Here is a 22,484-nt window from a genome sequence, read left to right on the forward strand (position 1 = left end):
TCTGGAAAGAAATACAACAAAACGTTGTCTCTTAGGGTGATAATATTTAAGTCATTTTCATTATGGATAATTTTAATTTACATCTTTATATTTTTTTATATTTATATTCCTTTAATATACTTCTGCAGAATAAAAATAAGTACTCTTTTGTCTAAAATATAGCTGATTCATACATTATTTTCAAATTGCTAGTTATTAGTTAGCTCCATGCCAGAATTTCTGAAAGTGTTGGAAAGAAGACTAAGTGAGAGAAACACAGCATGACATACAGCACAACACCATTTTCTTCACTGATTAGATAGTTCCTTAGAAGAGAAAATAACCTCTTAATATAGCACAAACTTATATCTAAACTAAGTCTTCACAATACACAGAGAAGGAGAAAAATAACCAATTACACTGACAATTTGCCAGGTATTCAGACCAGCTATCTGGAGATTCAAGGCTAAGAGTAGGTCTTATTTATGTATCTGAGTGTGATCAATTGAACTAAGAGTCATTTTATATCACATACGGTGCTTAACCTCATCTCTTCAAGCTAAATATTCAATAAAAAGATGAAAAGTTACATCCTTCTGTTGGATTGTTTCCTTTATCATTATGTAAAGCCCTTCTTTGTTTCTTGTTATAATTTTTTTGTTTTAAGTCTATTTTGTCAGATACAAATATTGCTGATCTAAGTATTGCCTGATATATATTCTAACACTTGTACATATCTATGCACCCAACATAGGAGCACCTAAATACATAAAGCAAATGTTAATAGACATAAAAGGAGAAGCTGAAAGTAACGCAATAATAGTAGAGGATTTTAACATCCCACTTACATCAATGGATAGATCATTCAGACAGAAGATCAATAAAGAAACACTGCCCTTAAATCACACATTAGACAAGATGGACTTAATAGATATATATGGAACATTCCATCCAAAAACTGAAGAATACACATTCTCTTCAAATGCACATGGAACATTCTCCTGGATAGATCACATATTAGGCCACAAAACAGATTATGAGAATGCTATGGAAAGTCACCAAATCTCAATAAATTTAAGAAGATTGAAATAATATCAAGTATCTTTTCCAATCATGACGGTAGGAAACTAGAAATTGACTACAAGAAGAAAACTGGAAAAGTCACAAATACATGGAGATTAAACAAAATGCTACTGAAGAGCCACTGGGTCAATGAAGAAATCAAAGGAGAAATCAAAAAATATCTGGAGACAAATGAAAATGAAAATACATCATACCAAAATCTGTGGGATACAGCAAAAGTTGTACTAAGAGGGAAACTCATAGCAATACAGGCCTACTTGAAGAAACAAGGAACTCTCAAATAAACAATCAGCATTATACCTAAAGGAACTAGAAAAAGAAGAACAAATCAAGCCCAAAATCAGTAAAAGAAGGTAATAATAAAAATCAGAGCAGCAATAAATGAAATAGAGACTAAAAAGACAATAGAAAAGATCAATGAAACTAAAAGATGGTTCTTTGAAAAGATAAACAAAATCGACAAAACTTTAGCAATACTCACTAAGAAAAAAAAAGAGAAGACTCAAATAAAGGAAATCAGCAATGAAAGAGGAGAAATTACAATGGATACCACACAAACACAAAGGATTATGAGTACTATGAAAAGCCATATACCTACAAATTGGATAATCTAGAAGAAATGGATAAGTTCTTTATCCTTTATAGAACCTAAATTATACAATCTCCCAAAACTGAATCAAGAAAAAATAGAGAATCTGGATAAACCGATCACTAGTAAGGAGACCAAAACAGCAATCAAAAACCTGCCAAAAAACAAAAGTTCAGGACCAGATAGCTTCCCCAGTGAATTCTACCAAACGTTCAAAGATGTAAAACCTATCCTTATTAAACTCTTCCAAAAAAGTTGAAGAGGAGGAGACACTTCCTAACTCATTATACAAGGCCAAAATTACTCTGATACCAAAACCAAAAAAGGACAATACAAAAAAAGAAAATTACAGGCCAATATCACTGATGAACATAGATGCAAAAATTCTCAACAAAATATTAGCAAATCAAACACAACAATACATTAAAAGGATCATACACCATAATCAAGTGGGGTTTATTCCAGGGATGCAAGGATGGTTCAAACTCTACAAATCAATCAACATGATACACATTAACAAAATGAAGAATAAAAATCACATGACCAACTCAATAGATACAGAGAAAGCAGCATTCATTTATGATGAAAACTTTAAATAAAATGCATATAGATGGAAAGTACATCAACAAAATAAAGGCCATATATGAACAAACCCACAGTTAACATCATACTTAATGATAAAGAACTGAAAGCTATCCCTCTAAGAATAGGAACAAGACAAAGATGCCCACTTTTGCCACTCTTATTGACCCCAGTATTAGAAGTCCTAGCCAGAGCAATTAGGCAAGAAAAAGAAATAAAAGTATCCAAATTGGAAAGGAAGAAGTAAAACTGTCACTATCTACAGATGATATGATTTTATAAGCAGAAACCCCTAAAGAATCCACCAAAAAACTACTAGAAATAATAAACAAATACAGTAAAGTTGCAGAGTACAGAATCAACATACAAAAATCAGTTGCCTTTCTATACACTAACAATGAAATAGCAGAAAGAGAAATCAAGAATACAATCCCATTTACAATTGCAACAAAAAGAATAAAATACCTAGGAATAAATTTCACCAACTAGGTGAAAGACCTGCACACTGAAAACTATAAAACATAGTTGAAAGAAATTGAGGAATTCACAAAGAAATGCAAACATATTTCATGCTCATGAATTGAAAGAATTAATATAGTTAAAATGTCCATACTGCCTAAAGCAATCTACAGATTTGATGCAATCTCTATCAAAGTCTCAGGGACATTTTTCATGGGAATAGAACAAAGAATCCTATAATTTATACGGAATGACAAAAGACCCTGAATAGCCAAAGCAATCCTGAGAAAAAAGAACACAGCTGGAGGCATCACATTCCCCAATTTCAAAGTATACTACAAAACTGTGTTAATCAAAACAGCATAGTACTGGCAGAAAAACAGACACACAGTTCAGTGGAATGGAATTGAGAGCCCAGAAATAAACCCATACATTTATGGACAGCTAATTTTTGACACAGGAGTCAAGAACATACTATGGAGAAAGGAAAGTCTCTTCAATAAATGGTGTTGGGAAAACTGGACAGCCACAAGCAAAACAATGAAAGCAGACCACTATCTTAGACCATACATAAAAATTAACTTCAAATGGATTAAAGACTTAAATGTAAGACCTGAAACCATAAAACTTCCAGAGGAAAACATAGGTAGTATGCTTTGATATTGTTCTTAGCAGTATCTTTTTGAATATGTCTCCTCAGGCAAGGAAAACAAACAAACAAAATTAAAAATGCTTTTAAAAAACTAAAAAGCTTCTGATAAAGGAAACCATCAACAAAACAAAAATACAACCTATTAATTGGGAGAAGATATTTACAAATCATATATCTGATAAGGGGTTAATATCCGAAGTATATAAAGAACTCATACAACTCAACAACAAAAAAACAAACAACCTGATTAAAAAATGGGCAGAGGATCTCAACAGACATTTTTCTGAAGAAGATTACAGATGGCCAACAGACACACGAAAAGATATTCAACATCACCAATCATCAGGGAAATGTAAATCAAAGCCACAATGAGATATTAACCCATGCCCATCAGAATGGCTATTATTAAAAAGACAAGAAATAACAAGTATTAGAGAGGATGTGGAGAAAAGGGAACCCTCATACACTGCTGGTGGGAATGTAAACTGGTGCAGCCACTGTGGAAAACAGTATGGAATTTCCTCGAAAAATTAATACTAGAACTACTATATGATCCAGCTATTCCACTCCTGGGGATGTATCCAAAGAACATGAAAACACTAATTTGAAAAGATATATGCACTCCTATGTTCATTGCAGCATTATTCACAATAGCCAAGACTTGGAAACAACCTAAGTGCCTATCAATAGATGTGGGGATAAAGAAGATATGGTATATAAATACAATGGAATACTACTCAGCCAAAGAAAAGGTGAAACCTTGCAATTTGCAACATAGTTGAATCTTGAGGGTATTATGCTAAGCGAAATAAGTCAGAAAGTGAAAGCCAAACACTGTATTATTACACTCATATGTGGAAGATAAAAAACAACAAATAAACACATAGATACAGAGAATAAATTGGTGTTACCAGATGGGAAGGGGGGGTGGGGGTGGGCAAAAGGAGTAAAAGGGCAAATTTGTACGGTGATGGATGGCAACTAGACTTTTGGTGGTGAACACGATGTAGTCTATACAGAAGACAAAAATATAACAATGTACACCTGAAATTTATATAATGTTATAAACCAATGTTACCTCAATAAACAAACTAAGTTGAAAAAAAACAGGAAAAAAAAAGAGGAAGGAGGGAAAACTTGAAGAATCAATTTTAAGACTAAAAGAAAAATAACCATTCCAGAGAAATATTCATGAAGTGTTGATCGATTGTTTTGCACAGTAGAAAAAAAGATTAATCTCTACACCTATACTCATAACCCTCATCAAAATCAGCTTTCTATGAGAGATAGCTATATCCATGTCTGGCTTCCTGAGAATGTGAGCTACTTTGGGCAAATTCTGTCTCATCCTTCTTTTTCTGTATCTGCTACTTTCCTGACATAATACCTCACACTCAGGAGGCTTTCCTAGATATACTCTTCTAATTTAGTAGAGACAGAATAAAGAGATATTTTTGAAGGTTGCACCATGAATTTATAAAGAACTAGACTGTAGAGAGCCAATTGAAATCCATTTGTACCCATTCAGAGGGAGTATTTGTAATATTGAACTCAAGATTCAGTTGACTAATGAGTTCAGTAATACGTTAGGAGGAAAGAAAGAAGAAAACATTCAAATTAAGTAGCCATTAATCTGATCCAAAACCTTTTGAATCTTAGAATTTCAGTGTTGAATGTTGGAAATCATTTGAGTGATGAAAATGTGTTTCTATGTTTTCCTGGTAATTATTTTATAAAATGTTTGAAAAGGTTTCTATTTTAAAATTCTTTATAAGGAGACAAACTTACTTACTATGACAAAGGCATATGTATTCATGTAAACTTAAAGGCCCTATTCTTTGTCATAGAAATATCACAAGTTCTTGGTTCAGCTTTGTATGACATTGTACATGCTACTTAACACCTTTGTTTACCACAGTTTATAAAATGGGAATAACAGATATCTTATACAGTTTTGTGATACTCAAGATAACTTACCTAAGAAATATTTTCTATTGGATATTTGAATGTTTTAGTCTTCCTACCTTTCTAACTAGAAAGTAAAGAAATTTTCTAAGTTGTATAAATTTTTCTTCTTATGTCTTCAATTTTGTCAAAACAAATAGAAACAAAAATTTTATATTTAAAAAAATAAAAAGAGGAAAAGGACAGAGATGACACTATGGAGTGCCTTTACTGTTTATTCCACAAACATCTGTTGAGTATCTACAGGTACCAGGTTATCCTCATTTCCTCAGCAATACAAAGATAAGACTATCAATTTCAGCTCCCAGAAAGGTGGAGTCTCAGCATTAATATGGGCTGGGGGCAGTGTCCTGGGAGCTTACAGTAGGGACAGATATGGGGATCACTTGTCTAAGGTCTGCAGAGGATAGTGTTAAGCAAAAATAATATAAAAGGTATCCTCTAGGAGAGATACCAAAATCAAAGTGAGGTTGAACAAGTAAATTGTCAGTCCAAGGGAAGTATAGGCTGAGAGGAGGACTCCTGGTAGGAGGCAATGGGACAGAATCAAAACAGACAAGAGGATCCATAGAATTAGGACAGGTGCAGAAATTTCCTGAGGTAGAGTGCATTCTGCATAAAGCTTCAAAGAGCATGTTCTGCAATGTGGGCTGGAAAGGGAAGTGGACAAACACAGTTCCTTCAAGATCACAGCCTGGCAGAAAAGAGAGATAACACCCATTTCATTCTGCACACATACCTGTCAGCTCCACACAACAGCTCCCTAAGCCTGGACACATGCCTCAGTAAAATGCTCAGTTTGTGTTGCATGGATGGATGATAATAATGAAGATTATGTCAAACAGACAAAAGAGGCTGTTGATGAAGAGATAGGGGAGGGAAGCGGAATGCTGCAAAGACAAAAAGTCAGGACACCTGGTTCTAGTCCTTGGCTCCGCCACTAACTAGGATTAACTTGGACAAGTCGTCTAAGCTCCAAGTTTCATGAAGGAGTTGGAGCAGAAGGTTGCAAAGATCCCTTTTTTCTTCTTTTTTCTTTTCATCATAGAATGAATTCATCTACCTTAAATCAGATTGGAAAGTCCTTTCTGATCCTGCCATTCTTCCAACTGATTTGAACAAATTTAAGTGTTTTATAACTCTCGGCCCTTTTAAAAATTAACTACAATTGAAGCATCTGCTTGAACAGAGTTATTAAAAAAACACACTTAAATCTAAGCAATATCCTTACAATATCTCTCTTGTGGATATGTAAACTTTTAACCTCTTACCTTGAGTAGAGTTTCCACATTTGCCCTATTTAATCAACAATAAAAGTCAGATATGTCATTCCTTATATTTTTTTTCATTAGCAGCATACTGTAAATTGCAAATAGAAAGAGGTGGGGTTTTTTTGGCCTTTCTACATTCTACAATGAGAAAGAAATTAATGCTAGTTTATCAAAATAATTTATGCTTTAAAATTCCTCAAAGAGCAGAGAGAAAATAGTAACATCCATTCCATTTTAGGCTTTGGTTTCAGCAATTACACTGGTATAGGATATGACATACTAAGGGAAAAAATCATAAATCAGTATTGCCAATGCTATTACACCATTTTGTTTTGTTTTGTTTTGTTGAGGAAGATTAGCCCTGAGCTAACTACTGCCAGTCCTCCTGTTTTTGCTGAGGAAGCCTGGCCCTGAGCTAACGTCCATGCCCATCTTCCTCTACTTTATATGTGGAACGCCTACCACAGCATGGTGTGCCAAGCAGTGCCACGTCCACACCCAGGATCCAAACCGGCAAACCCCAGGCAGCTGAGAAGCAGAACGTGCACACTTAACCGCTGAGCCACCAGGTCAGCCCCTATTATACTGTTTTTTTGATTTTAGATTTCAACATACACAATATCTTTGATTTTTGTTTGAACCATTGCTCCCTCTAAAATTAACTTAAATATTTTCAAAGAGATTTTAAAACCTACTTTATCTGTAATCAGCATCAAGATAAAAGATTAGTATTCATAAAAGGACAGATGAGGAGAATTTTTTATTTTAATAAAAATCCACAAAGTGAAGGAAAAAATAATTCAAGTAAGGTGAAACAAAGTTGGAAAATAGAACAAAGGAAATTCTAAAAGTCATCAAAATATTATGGAAAGATTCCAAACTGGCAAAAGTGGGAGAGTGATGATCCATTTCTTTTACATATCGAAATAAAATTACTGATTTTCAGGGGGTATTATTTCTAATTCCATACTCCATAATGCAATCATCTTGAAACCCCATCAGCCTTGATTAGCCAAACGAAGTTTCCGGAAAAGCTAAGTTTGAAAGGAGAGAAGGAGGAACTTGTAGCCGAAAACAAAATAAAGCTTCACATCTGTGTTCGCATCTGAAGTTGCTCTGTAAGATCTGATAACTTGCTAGAAAGCAATCTTTTTTGCAAGGCAATGGATTTACATCATACATTTTATCTCTCCAAGGAAATTCTAATTACTGGTTCCAATCATTTCTGATTGATTTGCTTTTTATTCATCCAAGGTATTCTCTGCTCTATGATGAAATCAAGCCTTCAATAAAATTCCAAAAATTTCAGAACAATTTACAAGCTCCAGATGACTGAAAGTTTTCTCATGTCCTTTTGGCATTCAGAAAGAGAGTTTCACCAAATATATTCCGCAGAAAAATACATCTGGCACTCACTAAAACAAAGAACTAACCAATGACATACTTGAAGCAAATTAATGTCACATAAATGCAAATTTGCCAATGTTCTTTGAGGCCAAAGCTGCAATCCAAACTCCGTGTATTTCAATGAATCCTCTTCTTAAGCACAGGCCACCAGTCACAGGGGTTAATGTTTGAGTGTATTTTAACAATCAACTTAACAAATACACATTCTCTTCTGTGTACAAGTTTATAATGGTTTATATCTCTGCGTGTGTGTATTAGAAAAGACTTAGCATCTGCTGAAAGCCCACTTAAATTCATCTTTTCTCTTGGCCTGAGGCTGACTCAAATTCAGTGACAAAAGATGAAACAGAATCAAAGAATTTTAGCACTAAAAAGAATATTAGAAGCTATCTCTTCCAAGGACTTGTTTCAGTAATGGCAAGTATATCAGAAATCCATATGTGTATTCATCATGAGACTATTTTCATGGATAATATGGTAAATCTAGCTATTTAAAAATATTGAAGTTTTAAGCATCAATATGAAAGCAGCCCAAGAAAATAAATAATCAACATTATTCTTGCAAGAGAATGTTACAGGGCTATCAGTAATCAGTGAGCAATTTTTATCGGGTCACTAAGAATATTAATATTTAACAAATAAGCTCTTTCTATGAAAGGAAGAAGCTTATACAGCCAATTCTGGCTCCAGCGTTGGCTTCTCCTTCAACAGCTTTCTAAGAGAATATACTTTTACAAACCAACTGGACCCAAACATTGCCCAGTTTGGCTACATGGCCAGAAATTGTAGGCTAATTCTGTGATTCATGTTTTGGTCTCTAGAATGCCAGGAAAACCCAGTGTGGGTCCTTGTTGGGCACAGTTAGCCTACATCTTCATCAGCCACTCTTAGAAATGAGTCACACTGATAGGACATCTTTGATTCAGATAGACACTCCAAAGCACATGGAAATTTAAAGCATAGTCATCAACATCTGTGAATCTCTTCTGAAATTGTGATTTTTTTTCGCCAAACAGATCTTCAAATCTTTAAAATTTCAGATTCCTCTGAGCTCATAGCAATTCAGCAACGTGAATTTATTGCAGTCTCCCACTGTAGTCTGCTCAATCTATGCATCCAGTTTGAATCTCTGTAACTGCACTACACTGAAGAAATCATCCATGCCTCTGTGCTGTCCCTGCAAGCTTAAATTCAGTTGGTTGAGGGTAGGGAACAACAGAGAGGAGCAGACAGCCTGCTTTTGAACTCTACTCTGCTGCTCACTAACTATATGACCAGGGTGAGTTACTAAACTACTCTGTGCCTCAATTTCCTTTTTAGTAAAATAGGCATAATAATAGTGCTGTTGAGTTAACACATACTAAGTGCTTACTAGTTCCTGACACAGTGTAAGTACTATATAAGTATTAGCCATTACTATTTACTATCAGTAAGGAAGTATAGTTTTATAAGCCACTTGCAATTCAAAAAATTAGGTATCTCAGAGCCATTTATTCAAAATTACCATCATCTCAGGATGTTGCTCAGTATAGGGCCACACATGTCCACGACACACTCATCAAACTGCAGTGGACTAAGTATGTGGACCCTATTTCTCCTAAATATCCCATAAACTAGAGACAGTTACACACAAAAATATTAAGAAAATTTTCAACCTTAATCATTTGTTTTATCCTATCATACACTGAATCTGATTCACTAAGCTCACGGCGTAAACTCATGAGTGATAGGTCACTGTGATTAATAATCACAAGAGCAGCTAAAGCTATGTGCAAGGAATTATACTAAGGACTTTATGTGCTTTCTCTTATTTAAAACTCATAAAAACTCTACAAGATAGTAATTATCATTTTCCCCCTTTTACATATGAGGAAACTGAGGCCCAAAGAGGTTAAGTAACCTTCCCAAGTTCACATAGCCAGTGATTGGCACAGTCAGAACTTGAACCCAGGCTCTCCAGACCCAAGCCCAAATGCTACCCTGTTCTCTCATTGGGGATTATCTTAGGGTGTGTCTATCATTTCTGAACCAATCACTGTGGCAATAGGAGAACTGATGCTATGATTGACAGAGGCTAAGCCACATGCTCACCCAAAGAGTCAAAGGAAAAGTAAGCTTCATGCAAATCATATAGACTGGAAATGGTCTAGGTCAAACCATGGTGTCTGGATTCAAGGATAGTAGGGATCAGTAGGCAAAGGATATAAATGAAATAAGAGCCCAGGGTGGATGCCCCAGCTTGCAGCCTGCCTTGTAGTTCACAGAGGCAGGCCTAAATCTAGAAGTCTTGACAGCCCATGTAAAATGGGCTGTCTTCCAGTCAGAGAAGCCTGGAGTTGTGGGCCATTGCTCTTTGTATCCTCAGTTTCATCAGCACACAGAAACAACTTAAACCACTACAGAAGACAATAATTCTGCCATATCACCAGGCCTAATAGCCAGGTTCTGGGCCTTGACATTCTTGTTGCACTGGCACGGAGCCATTTCCCCCAATTTTCAGGACCTAGGAGTTTTCCCTTTGTGTATACTTAGGGCATTCTATGGGCAGGCCTGATCATGGCCAACCATTATAAGAGTTGGTTTCTAAAGGAAAACCAGGATATTATTACTAGAAGAAGAGGGAATAGATGAGGAACAGGCAAAAGCAATGTGATAAATACAAGTACAATATAATAACTACACATAAATACTGTTACCCTGGTCAACGTTTGTGCAGAACTGACTCAAAGAAGCTGAGTGACTGCCATGGTTACCCAGCTAGAGCAAAGCAAAGGCCAGGCAAGAACTCCTGGCTACCTGTCCTGTTTTCTTTCCACTACACAAATCTTTAACTTTGCCCAGGACTGAGGGGTTTCCCAGGACCCAGAACTTTCAGGACAAAAGTCCTGAGCAAACCAGGATGAGTTGATCACCCTCTTATTAATCCCCGTGTAATTGTTCCATCTTTACTACCTTCTTACTGAATTCATTTTTTCACAGATTTAACCTCCCAATTACACACATACCAGTGAATATTCTTATTCATGTTTTAACCACAGAACTTGTTGACTCCATTAATTAAAAAAAAAAACCCATGTGGATCCTTGAGACCTCTAATTATTTTCAGGAATTTTTTTTAAAAAGAAATATTAAAGAAAACATAATAATGTAACTTTTTCTTTTTGACACATATAGTGTAATAGCTGGCAAACTGGGAAGCAGAGGGTTCCCTTATAAAAGTGGGTCACTGGTTACCTTTTAAATCACACAAAGAGAAACCAGAGTTGTGTTGCCTTCCTGAGGCAGTGACTCCTACAGGGAGTATTCAAGTCTTAAATCTTTGAAAATCACACTCACACAAAAAAGGCAAGGAGGTAGTGGGGGGACTCAGAAGCTGATCCAAGCAGAAGTGGCTGAAATGCTCAGCTCACCCAAGGAGAGAAAGGCTGAGAATCTCACCCAACAGCCTCTCCCAAGAAACACTTAAGGGCTGCCACTCTGGAGTGCAAGACAACAAAGGCCAAAGCTCCCAGAGTAGGAGGCTTCCTCACGCTAGCAGTGACCGCATTTTCTGCTGCAAGTAACTGAACACCTGACTCAAAACTGGCTTGATCCATGAGGAAATATATTGCCTTATAAAACTGGAGTGCACAGGTAGAACAGAGTCCACATTTGGCTGATTTGGAGGCTCAACCATCAGGGCCACATTATAACTTTCATGGTCCCTAGGCACTTTTGCCTTCATGGGCCTCTTCTTCCATAAAAAATTATATTTTATGACTGCAATGGTATAAAGACAAATATAATTCAGGCTGGATGACATTTATTTTTTCCTTCTGACTCTAAAAGAAATTAAAACTTTGTGGAGGACTCCTAAAAGTATCATGGGTCCTAGGGTCAGTTGGCCTTATGAACAATCCATCAAGACTCCAGGTTCTCTCCACGTGCTGGCCACTCACAGCATGTATCACCTTTGTGTTCAGGCTGGCTTACCTCCAGACTGTAACATGGCTCTCAGTGGCAACTGAGGCAAATGGCTCTATTGTTCCCCTTCCCTGTGAACTTGGAAGGCCTTTCCCCTAACTATGGAAAAGAAATACTTCCTTTCAGTTCTGATAGGTCCTAAGCAGGACAAAGGCCTACTTGGTAACAACATCCAGAGAATGCCATTGATGATTTCTTTTTTGTTTGTTTGTTTGTGTTTGTTTTTTTTTTGTGCTGAGGAAGATTCACCCTGAGTTAATATCTGCGCCAATCTTCCCCTATTTTGTATGTGGGTCACTGCCACAGCATGGCTACCGACAACTGGTGTAGGTCCGTGCCTGGGAACCAAACCCAGGCCACCAAAATGTAACGTGCCGAACTTAACCACTAGGCATGGGGCCTGCCCCCATTGCTGATTTCATTATCCTTGGAATAGTCAGGACATAGCCTATTGTTAGGAAGAGGAATCATACCTAAATAATACTGGGTGATGTTAGGATGGAGGAATGGTCTAATATAGCCCCCCACATGATACATTCTAATATCTCAGAACAATCATTCACATGTGTTGGATATTTGCTATGAGCTTCTCACTTAGTCCACAACATTAAGAAGTAGAAAGTATTATTCTCCTCATTTTACAGAAGCAGGAACTGAGGTTTAGAGAGCTTACAAGATTTGCCCATGGTAAGATTTTTGTAAATAACACATAAAAAGGAGAAAACATAAAAGAAAACAATAATAAATAAGACTTCATCAAAATGAAAAATGTTTGCTCTCAAAAGAACATTAATAAAATGAAAAGGCAAAGCAAAGTCTGGGAGAAAATACTAAAAAAATATATATCTGACAAAGGACTTTCTGGAAGACTATATTTTTTAAAAACTCTTACAATTAATAAAATAGCAAAAAAAACAAACAATAAAGAAATGAATTAAAGATTTGAATGAGCTCTTCACAAAGGAAGCTATATTGATGGACAAGAAGCATATAAAAATGCTCAGTATCACTAGATATCACAGAAATATAAAATAAAACCGCAATGAGATGCCACTTACACACCCATCATAACAGCTAACATTTTAAATGACCAATAATACCAGGTGTTGGCAAGGATGCAGAGCAAATGGAATCTCACATATTGCTGGTAGGAATGTAAAATGGTACAGTCATTTTGGGAAACAGTTTGGCACTTTCTTATAAAATTAAATATACCCTGACCATATGACCCAGCAGTCCCACTTCTAAATATCTACCCAAAAGAAAGGAAACATATGTCTACACAAAGACTTCTACGTGAATGTCCATGACAGCTTTATTCATCAACAATCCAAATATCCATCAACAGTGAACAGATAAACTCAAATCAGGATTTATCCACACAATGGAATACTACTCAGCAACAAAAAGGAATGAACTTCTGATATACCTAACAACAAGGACACATCTCAAAAGCGTGCTGAGGGAAGGAAGCCAGACATAAAAGAGTACATACTCTCAGATTCCATTTATATGAACTTCTGGTAAGAAAAGCCTGCAGGGGAGCAAGGGTGTAAGGAGGAAGACCAAGTAGGAGGCAGTTGTACTAATCCAGATGGAAGATGGTGGTGGCTCAGATCAGAAGTGGTGGCTCATCACAAAAGAAGTGATGAGAAGTGGTCCAATTCTAGACATATTTTGAAGATGAAGCCAACAGAGTTTTCTGAAGAATTGAATGCAGCCTGTGTGAGAAAAAGAGAAATCAAGGATGATGCCATGATCTTGGACCTGAGCAAATGGAAAGAAAAAATTGCTATTGATTGAGATGGTGAAGCAGGTCGGTAGCATAGGTTGGGAGAGAGGGGGAAATCAGCAGACCTGTTCAGTTTGAAACGTCCTTTTAGGTGTACAGATGAAGATAACAAGTCAATGGCTGGATATACAGAAAGATTTCCAGGCTGGAGATAGAAATTTGCGAGTTTTAATCCACTTTCTCCAGGGAAAGGGCTGAGGAATGTAGAAAGAATTCAAAAAGAAATAGAAGAAAATGTTTGGACAGATCTTTTTATTATACAAAAGCAAAGATCCATTTTTTTAAAAAAGCTTGGAGGTCATTAATGATTGGGAAAACAAACATTTGAATTTTGGTAGTAAAAATCTTCAATACTACTGGCAAAATCCCATATACTCAAGAAGGTTCGGGGTCATGAAGCTCTTCTGATCTTGTCCAATATTGTGGCTTGCAACCAAAATGACAAGGTCTGGGCAATCCATTGCCTACCCCCAGATAAGGGGAGAAGCTTCCACCTGACTGCTCTCTCTCTCTCTTCTCGCACTGTCTACCACATTCCCTCTATAGTAAGCAGGGAAGGGAAAGGAGCTATTCCTCTCCCTCCCACCCTCTGTCTCCTTCTCTCTGTTAAAGTCTTTAACACCTTCAGTTTGCACATTGTCTCATTCATGAAATTGTATTTGGCTGTTTGCTTCTTAGAAGACATGACTGCCTTGGAAGCAAACTATTAATCTGACTTTAGAGTTGGAGACTTTAGAGATAACTGCAGTCTGTGTGGGATGACTTAAAGAAGCCAAGAAAAAAGAAATTTTTCTCTCCAGATTCCTGAAATTCCACCATTAGTGTGAAAGGTGGGAGTAAAATGCCCAACTTGGAATGACCAGTATTGGGGACTCCCCTAAGTGAACCAGTGGAGTACAAGCAAAGCAGTAAATGAGAAAAGGGGCCCATAAAAAAGGGAGGTTTGAGAGATCAAAAACAAACCCAACCTCACAATTTTGTTAGTGTGAGTTCTACTTGGCCCATTCCCAACACTTGCCATACAGTAGGTCACAAATATTTGTTAAATGAATGAATTCTCTTTTTTCTACATTTGACCTTCCCCCACTCCAAAAAAAAAAAAAAAAAAAAAAGGACCTGAAAGAAAAGGCAAAAGAATCAGTTCTTTGAATGAGGTTAATTTACTCTCTTAGCGTTGACTTACTGGGGGAAAAAAATTAAGCGACTTCTCAGGACCCTCAGAAGCTCTCTTCGAGAGATGTTTTCCCCTCTGCCGGGCACGAGAAATTAATTGCCCGGGAGGCTGGAGCATCACCAAGGGTAATTCAAACCCCAGACATCACACGCCAAATGTGCCATCTTCGGCCTGGGGTTCCGGCGTGTCTGGGAACTGGGGGTGAGGTGCTGGCAGGGGAGGGCAGGCGGGGTAACGGAGACCGCCCTAGGAAGAGGGATGCGGCCAGAGCTGCGCAGTGCGCTCTCCCGACCGGCTTGCAGCGCTTGGCTCAGCCGTTGCGCCTCCCTCAGCTTTCTCCTCCGCCCCCCTCGCCCTCCCCCTTTCCCTCCCTTTCTCCTCCTCCTCCTGCCGCCGCGGCCGCTGCCAGACCTCGCCAGTTCAGACCCACGGGGCTGCCCTACCCTGCGCTCTCCCCTCGCTGCCCGGGCCCGGAGCGCAGCGCGGCCGCGCAGGTAGGAGCCCCCGACACGGGGGTCGCACCAGTGCGTCCAGTGCCCGCGAGGCCGGCGCAGGGGAGTAAGTGGGGTGACCTGAGGGGTGCAGTGTAGAGAACTACCTCAGATTGTGCAGGATCTCATAGGCAAAAAGGGAGGTAGAGGTGTGCAGTCTCGGAATGCGATCTGTCAGCATGTGCGAGTACCCGGGTGACATCTGTTTGGATGGGCATGTGTGTGCGCGCCGACAATCACCCGACCGGGCTTTGCCCATAAACGAGGTTTTGAAAGTTTCAGGGGGCCAATGTGCGAGATTTAAGCCACACCTGAATTCCACAGGAGCTGGTTAGAAGCTGCAGCGCTGAGTAGCTCCTGGGGACTGCCGCCTGTTAACTGTTCAGGAAGGGGACCTCACCTCCCTGGGGGCGCCAGGCCGGCCGCCCCGAAACTGGTACCTCAGGTTGCGGTATGGTCCCCTGGTTCCGCTCTTAGGCAGCCGCGATCCTGAAGGTAGCAGGCGAGGACCGAGACACTGATAGGTACAAGGGAATCAGACGCTTTGGGCGACTGGCCCCACACAACCTGGAGCTTTTAAACAAAGCTGCGCGCAGAGAACCGCGTGGAAGTGCCACTTTGAGACTTTGTGCTGGGAAATGTGAGAAGGAGCTCCGAAGGGCAGGTATTCTACTAGGGGAGGAGATTGCTCCCCGAGTTTTGTTTTGGTGTTTTGTTTAAAAAAAAAAAAAAGTTTGAAGCCAAGGTAATTCATATTGGTTCACAGGTATTTCTGCTGAGTTGTGCAACGAACTTCCCTAGCATATAGGGAAAGACTTAACGTTCAAGGGAATATGAGATTTGCTGCCCCGCCTCCACCCTCGCAAAAAAAAAAAAGCACCATCTCCTTTGAAATTAATTGCCCCCTATTTTTTCTCTTCCACTCCCTTTCTGGAGTCTGTTGTGTAGATGCAGTATAAAACGCACGCTGTACATCCCTTGTATATATTCAGCGGAGCCGGATGGACTAAAGTGAAATGTAATCCTGCAGCCGTTTTTTCGTGCCTCCTTTGCCCACAGGAAGGTTGAGGAGGGGGAGGGGAGGGGAGATGAGAAAGTAGACTGGAAGTTGGATATGATGGAGCCTCAGCCTCCCCCGCACTCCCTTCCTTGCTTGTTACTTCACGGCTAAGGTTTTATTTCCCCCGCAGCAGATAATAAGCATTGGTTTGTGTTCTGTTTTCTTAGAGGTTCAAGATGTTGAAAGCCCTTTTCCTAACTATGCTGACTCTGGCGCTGGTCAAGTCACAGGACACCGAAGAAACCATCACGTACACGGTAAGGGGCGATGGAATTTGAGATAAGTGCGGTTCAGCGGGATTCCGCGACACAAGGCAGACTTTATCCACTCCTGCCAGTGTATGCGGGCTGTACTCTGTGGGGGGTAATAAATTAAACAACGTTTTAGCATGGCTCACGTTTAAGATTTGTTGTAAAGTGCCAGTGGTCCTTTCAGAAGTTCATTTAGATCATTAATTGAGATAGGGACCAAAATGTCCCTTGCACAAGTGGGATTTGTGCAAGGCCAAAAAGGGAACCCTTTTAAAACAAAACCCAAAGTAAGCTACATGTTTCCAACACGTTCAATAAATTAATGGGTATAAAAAGTTGGAAAACCTGGATTCCTATATACATGCAGATGAAACCAAAACTTGCAGAATAAGACTCAAATCAAGTAAGAAAGTTAAACATCAGAAAAGCACATTGCCTCATTTGTGCATGTGTCTTGTGTTCTCATGTAAGTGGCTTTTATTGACTTTATAAAGGCTATATATTCATTTATAGTATAACTGATAACTCATAAATGCCTTTCAGATAGACATTCTGTGTTACCAAAACGTGGTATTTGCTAAAATGGTTTTAAAATGCACTTTTTAAATTTGGTTTTACAAATAAGTATATCTGATATTTTCTAATTAGCATATCTGACATTTCCAAGTAATAATCGATTAATTAGTTAATTTCATGGGTATAACCAATGTTTAAAAACTAGTGAAAGTATCCTCTGGCCCCTCCCCCTGCCAGGTGTGGATGTGGTGAGGACAGAGGGCAGTACTCACCTCACTTCTGGTGAGTTTGTCTGCACCTCTATTTTGTGTTTTCTAGTCTTTAATCAATGTGAGGCAAATGACATTTGTCCTGGATCAGAATATGAAAAACATATTTTTCTACTTGTTCCCAATTTAAAATTAAGCAATTTACTCAAAAGAATGTGAAAAAATTTTGAAAATAAAACTCAAAAGTGAGCTTATGTCAATTACTGATAATAAACATTATCTCACTTTTTGGTACCATATTATCCCTAGAATGCTAGTATTCATCTGGCACATGTTCTTTGTTGTTGTTCAGATCAACTGTAAATCAAACAATGTTTAATATAAATATTTTGTTAACTTAATGGTAAATCTAGTTGCTTCCTCTGCTGAAGATAAATAAAGCAAGAGAAATGAATACATGTGTTGTTTATCTTCAAACGAAAATGTTTTGTTATTCAGGCTAAACTTACTACTTTCTTAGGGAGCTAAAATTAAATTAGCTACCCACTTTTGTGTTCATCTAATAAAAGACTTTATTGCTTTTACAATTGCTTATCTTATACCCCCTTCCATTTGCTCATCACCTAAAGCTTATTCCTCTTTAGCAGAGAAAGTTCCCTGTGGATTCAACACTATAGTTTTAAGACCACAAACTAGGGTTCACTATTATTATAACATATTTCTCAGATATGGCACCCTTTTTGTGCTAAGATTAGGTCTATTCTCTTTTGAATTCTGTATGCCTATTAATTCATGGTTAAAGGACAAGATGTAACTATTTTTTGAGTACTCCACTGTGGAGAGACTATCTCCTTTTAGCCTCACAGTAAAGTATGAGGTCAGTGACATCATCTTCCTTCTGCTGACAGTAGAACTGAAGATCAGAGAGAGTAGCTAACTTGCTAAAGGCTACACAGCCAGCAAGTGGTGAAGCTAAATTCAGTCTAGACTTGTTTGATAGTAGATTCATATTATATGTACTGGAACTAAATACCTAAAACAAACTGCAAGTCTTCTCTATTTAGCATAGGGACTATTCACATGAACTGTTATTTTGCTTGGCTTGAAAGATACTTTTCAGAAGGATGGGCTTATATCCACAAGATAGCCTTATATTCCCCTTCCATATTAAAGATGGGGTCCATTAAGCTATTTACTTGCCGAGTATCTGCCATGTGCAAAAGCAATTCTCACCACTATCAAAAGAATTTGTTTATTTGTTTAAGAAAATTCAGATCTTAACCTCAGGGAATTTACCCTGGGAAAATGGTGTTGAAAACTACAAAGTTCCTAAGCAAATACAAATATTATTATTATACAAATTATAATAAAGTTGCTAAAGAAATAGAAAAGTAAGGGGGTAATTAATGTCAATACTGGCATGTTGGAGGAGGTAGAACCTTGTGCTGGTTCTTGAAGGAAGTGATAACTTTGGATTAATCTGGAAAGTCTGAAGAGGAACCTGAATCAGAGAAAGTGGCATAATCACAGGCAAAAGTAAAAACAACCAAGTCAAGTCCAGGAGGCGACAAGTTCAGATGGGCTGGAGTTGGGTAGTGGGGAGAACCTAGAGATGATAATAATGGGAGATGAGAGGTCTGCAGGCTGCTGTGAGTGCTTAGATGGAGGAACAACATAACCAAGAGAGCAAGAAAGATTGTCATGGAGGCTGTGTGCAGCATGCACAGATATGGACCAGCTAAGGAGCCTTGCGTACTCATGAGGCCAGAAAGTCCTTACACCAATGTGGTAGATACAGAAATGGACACAAAGTCAGCAGAACTTGAAGGAAAATAATTGGAAAAGTTGATGTTAAAGTTGTAATCCTGGGTCTTAAGAAAAGTGGTAGTGCCTTGGGCAGTGTTGGGGAAACTAGAAAGAATTAATTTGGGAGATAAAGTGAGTTTAGTTCCCCCCCAAGTCTAAGATATCAGTAAAATATCTAAACTGATCTCTATCTCCATTCAGCTATTCACTTGCCAAGCATCTGTTGTGTACAAAAGCAACTCTTGGGTCTAGTAAAAGAACTTAAGTTCATTTGTTTGTTTACTCTACTTTTGCTCAATCCTTCCTGAAGCATCTTCCTCAACTCTGCATCTGATCAAATGTTTTCTTGAGCTTAAAAATTCCTCAGGGTCTCTTATCATTTAAAGCAGCACTTCTCAAGAAGTAACCCGTAGATGACCTGTATCAGAATCACGTGGGATGCTTGTTAGGCATTCAGATTGCAGGCCTCCTCCCCAGACCTACAGAATCAGATCTTTTGGGTGGGCTCAGGAGTCTGTATTTTAATAAGCACCTGAGGTGATTCTTAAGCATAATAAAGTTTGAGATTCACTCATCCTCAAAGTAGAATTCAGTTCCTGCTTGTCCCAAAGAAAGGCTTCCTAGATTTGGCCCTTCCTACCTTTCTAACCTCAACCCCACCCACCCAGGAGTACTTGCGGCCCCTTCCTTCTTTAACGGTTTTGTGCCTTTGATCACGTGATCCCTCATCCTAGAGTTCCAACATCTGCCTAGAAAGTCCTGTAAGGCCCAATTCACTTGTGACCTCCCCCATAAAGCCTTCCTTTCCATCCTGCCACACCCACCCACAGCCTCAGGCAGAGCCCATCACTCTTTCCACATGCATACTTATATCAGGGCACCTGACATCTTGCTCCAACTTATCTACCTGTCTGACTCCTCTTCTGGTCTGTGAGCTGCTTGAGGACAGGGACAAGGTCTTCACATCTTTGCATCCCAAGGGACTAGGATGCTGTCTGGTATGAGAAGGTACTCGATAGATGGATAGATGGTTTGCTCAGCAAGTGAACTAGGGAGGAGCTGTAGGAACTGAAGCTAGAAGGCAGGCCAGGGTGTGAGAGGGAGGCTGAGCATTCAGCTGAATAGGAATGATGAGGAAAGCTAGGTGCTGGGATGCTCTAAGAAAATTTGGAGGGGCCTGCCCGGTGGCGCAGCAGTTAAGTGCGCGCATTCCGCTTCGTCAGCCTGGGGTTCGCCGGTTCGGATCTCAGGTGCGGACATGGCACTGCTTGGCAAGCCATGCTGTGGCAGGCATCCCACATGTAAAGTAGAGGAAGATGGGCACGGATTTAGCTCAGGGCCAGTCTTCCTGAGCAAAAAGAGGAGGATTGGCAGCAGATGTTAGCTCAGGGCTAATCTTCCTAAAAATAGAGTTGTTGATTTAAAAAAAGAAAGAAAGAAAGAAAAAATTTAGAGAGAAAGACAAGAGTCAAGGGCTGAAAAAAAGAACTCTATTGAATTTTTTTTTTTTTTTGGTAAAATTTACAATGTGGAAGAAGGAGCAAAAAAAGAGTAGTCAGAGAGATAGGAGATTAACATCAAGACAGAGAGAAAGGAATTCCAAGAAGATGGTTATGGGCCGCTGTACCAAACACAACAGAAGAGTTGAGGCAGCTGATGATTGAGAAGGGTCCCCTGAAGTAGTCCAATGCACAAATTTATCTTAAAAAAAGAAAAGCTAGAGACTGTTAAACTACCCATCTCATCATCTATCAAGGACTCCAGCACAAGTATTGTTGCCACATGTGTGAAGCTTTTAGAGGGACTTCTTAGGGAATGAATACTCAATTAACTGTCTCCTGGCCCCATCTTGATGTTCTCTTCACAGCAATGCACAGATGGATATGAGTGGGATCCTGTAAGACAGCAGTGCAAAGGTGAGCCAACTTCAAAGACTTCCCATCTGAACATAGCTTTCTGTCCCCACCTCATGTGTCATTCTTCATGTCCTGTTTATATTATACCAAAAAGGCATAAGCATATATTTACATGTTCAGTTTCCTCTCTAAGAAGATTCCTGACTTATTTTATTACTGACCACAGATATTGATGAATGTGACATTGTCCCAGACGCTTGCAAAGGTGGAATGAAATGTGTCAACCACTATGGAGGATACCTCTGCCTTCCTAAAACAGCCCAGATTATTGTCAATAATGAACAGCCTCAGCAAGAAACACCAGCAGCCGAAGCTGTAGGTGCAGCTGCAAATGCAGCCGCAGCCTCGGGTGCAACCCCTGGGAGTGTAGCAGCCAGTGGCATGGCAGCCACTGGAGTGATGCCTGGGGGTGGTTTTGTTGCCAGTGCTGCTGCTGAAGTGCAGACTGGCCGAAATAACTTTGTCATCCGGCGGAACCCAGCTGACCTTCAGCGCATTCCCTCCAACCCTTCTCACCGGATCCAGTGTGCAACAGGCTATGAGCAGAGTGAGCATAATGTGTGCCAAGGTAAGCATGACTTACAATACTAACAAGAAAGTTCTTGCCCAAGTGCACATCTTAGTGAGAATGATAGCAACTCACATTTATATAGAGCTTCCCACTCACCAGACATCGTGCTAAGTGCTTTGCCTGCATTATCATATTTAATTATCACAATAATCCTAAAAGGTAGTTGCTGCTGGTATTATCATTTTACAAATGAGGAAACCTTGGCTCAGAGAGGTCATCAGTGGTTCTCAACCTTAACTGCGCATATTTAGAGTCACTTGGGAGCCTTTAAAACTTCTCCATGTCCAAGCCACACCCCAGCCCAATTAAATAACAGTCTCTAAGGGTGGGTTCCCAGGCATCAGTATTTTTTTAAAGCTCCCGGTGTGGTTCTAGCGTGCAGCCAAGTTTGAGAACCAGAGGTCACAGAGGTGGTGAGTGTGGAGTCAGCCTTCAGACCCAGGCAGGTGGGGCCAAAGTCACAGCTGTCAGAAGGAGCAGTCAGGTTCTTCATTTGGAATTTGAAATTGTGCTGTCAAGCTACTCCATAAATATCCCCCTTTGGATTCTCAAGCTTCCTTTTCATTGAACTTGTCATTGACTTATTTTCCTCAGTGAGGAATAAAAAAATAGGACTTCTGCTTCTCATTACCTTTGAGGGAGTCTCCTCCGCTCACATTTATCTCTCTTTTAAGCTCCCATTTGAGCACATTTCGCTTATATCACTTGCACTGTGGCACCCTCTGCCTGGGTTTTTCTGTTTATTTTC

At 39.1% G+C, this 22,484-nt stretch overlaps 1 protein-coding gene and 1 long non-coding RNA gene across 11 annotated transcripts in view; one reads left to right on the top strand and one right to left on the bottom strand.

The window, feature by feature from the left end:
- LOC103546256 (uncharacterized) overlaps positions 1 to 22,484 on the bottom strand; it is a 389,543-nt gene that overhangs the window by 144,021 nt on the left and 223,038 nt on the right. The gene's annotated exons all lie outside the window — the stretch shown is intronic.
- The window catches only part of EFEMP1 (EGF containing fibulin extracellular matrix protein 1), a 59,832-nt gene continuing 52,518 nt past the window's right edge, over positions 15,171 to 22,484 (top strand). For 2 of the 7 annotated variants that reach the window (XM_070572669.1, XM_070572672.1), the window contains exons 1-4: positions 15,324 to 16,071; positions 16,635 to 16,724; positions 21,117 to 21,165; positions 21,332 to 21,733. In XM_070572669.1, the coding sequence (XP_070428770.1) occupies positions 16,644 to 16,724; positions 21,117 to 21,165; positions 21,332 to 21,733 (532 nt within the window). In that variant the 5' untranslated portion in view covers positions 15,324 to 16,071; positions 16,635 to 16,643. Of the gene's footprint in view, positions 16,072 to 16,302; positions 16,426 to 16,634; positions 16,725 to 21,116; positions 21,166 to 21,331; positions 21,734 to 22,484 lie in introns of those variants that run through there. The other 5 variants (XM_008512706.2, XM_008512708.2, XM_008512707.2 and 2 more) reach the window with 5 other exon arrangements.

The sequence above is a fragment of the Equus przewalskii genome, chromosome 14, assembly GCF_037783145.1.
Source record: "Equus przewalskii isolate Varuska chromosome 14, EquPr2, whole genome shotgun sequence".
Classification (NCBI taxonomy): domain Eukaryota; kingdom Metazoa; phylum Chordata; class Mammalia; order Perissodactyla; family Equidae; genus Equus; species Equus przewalskii.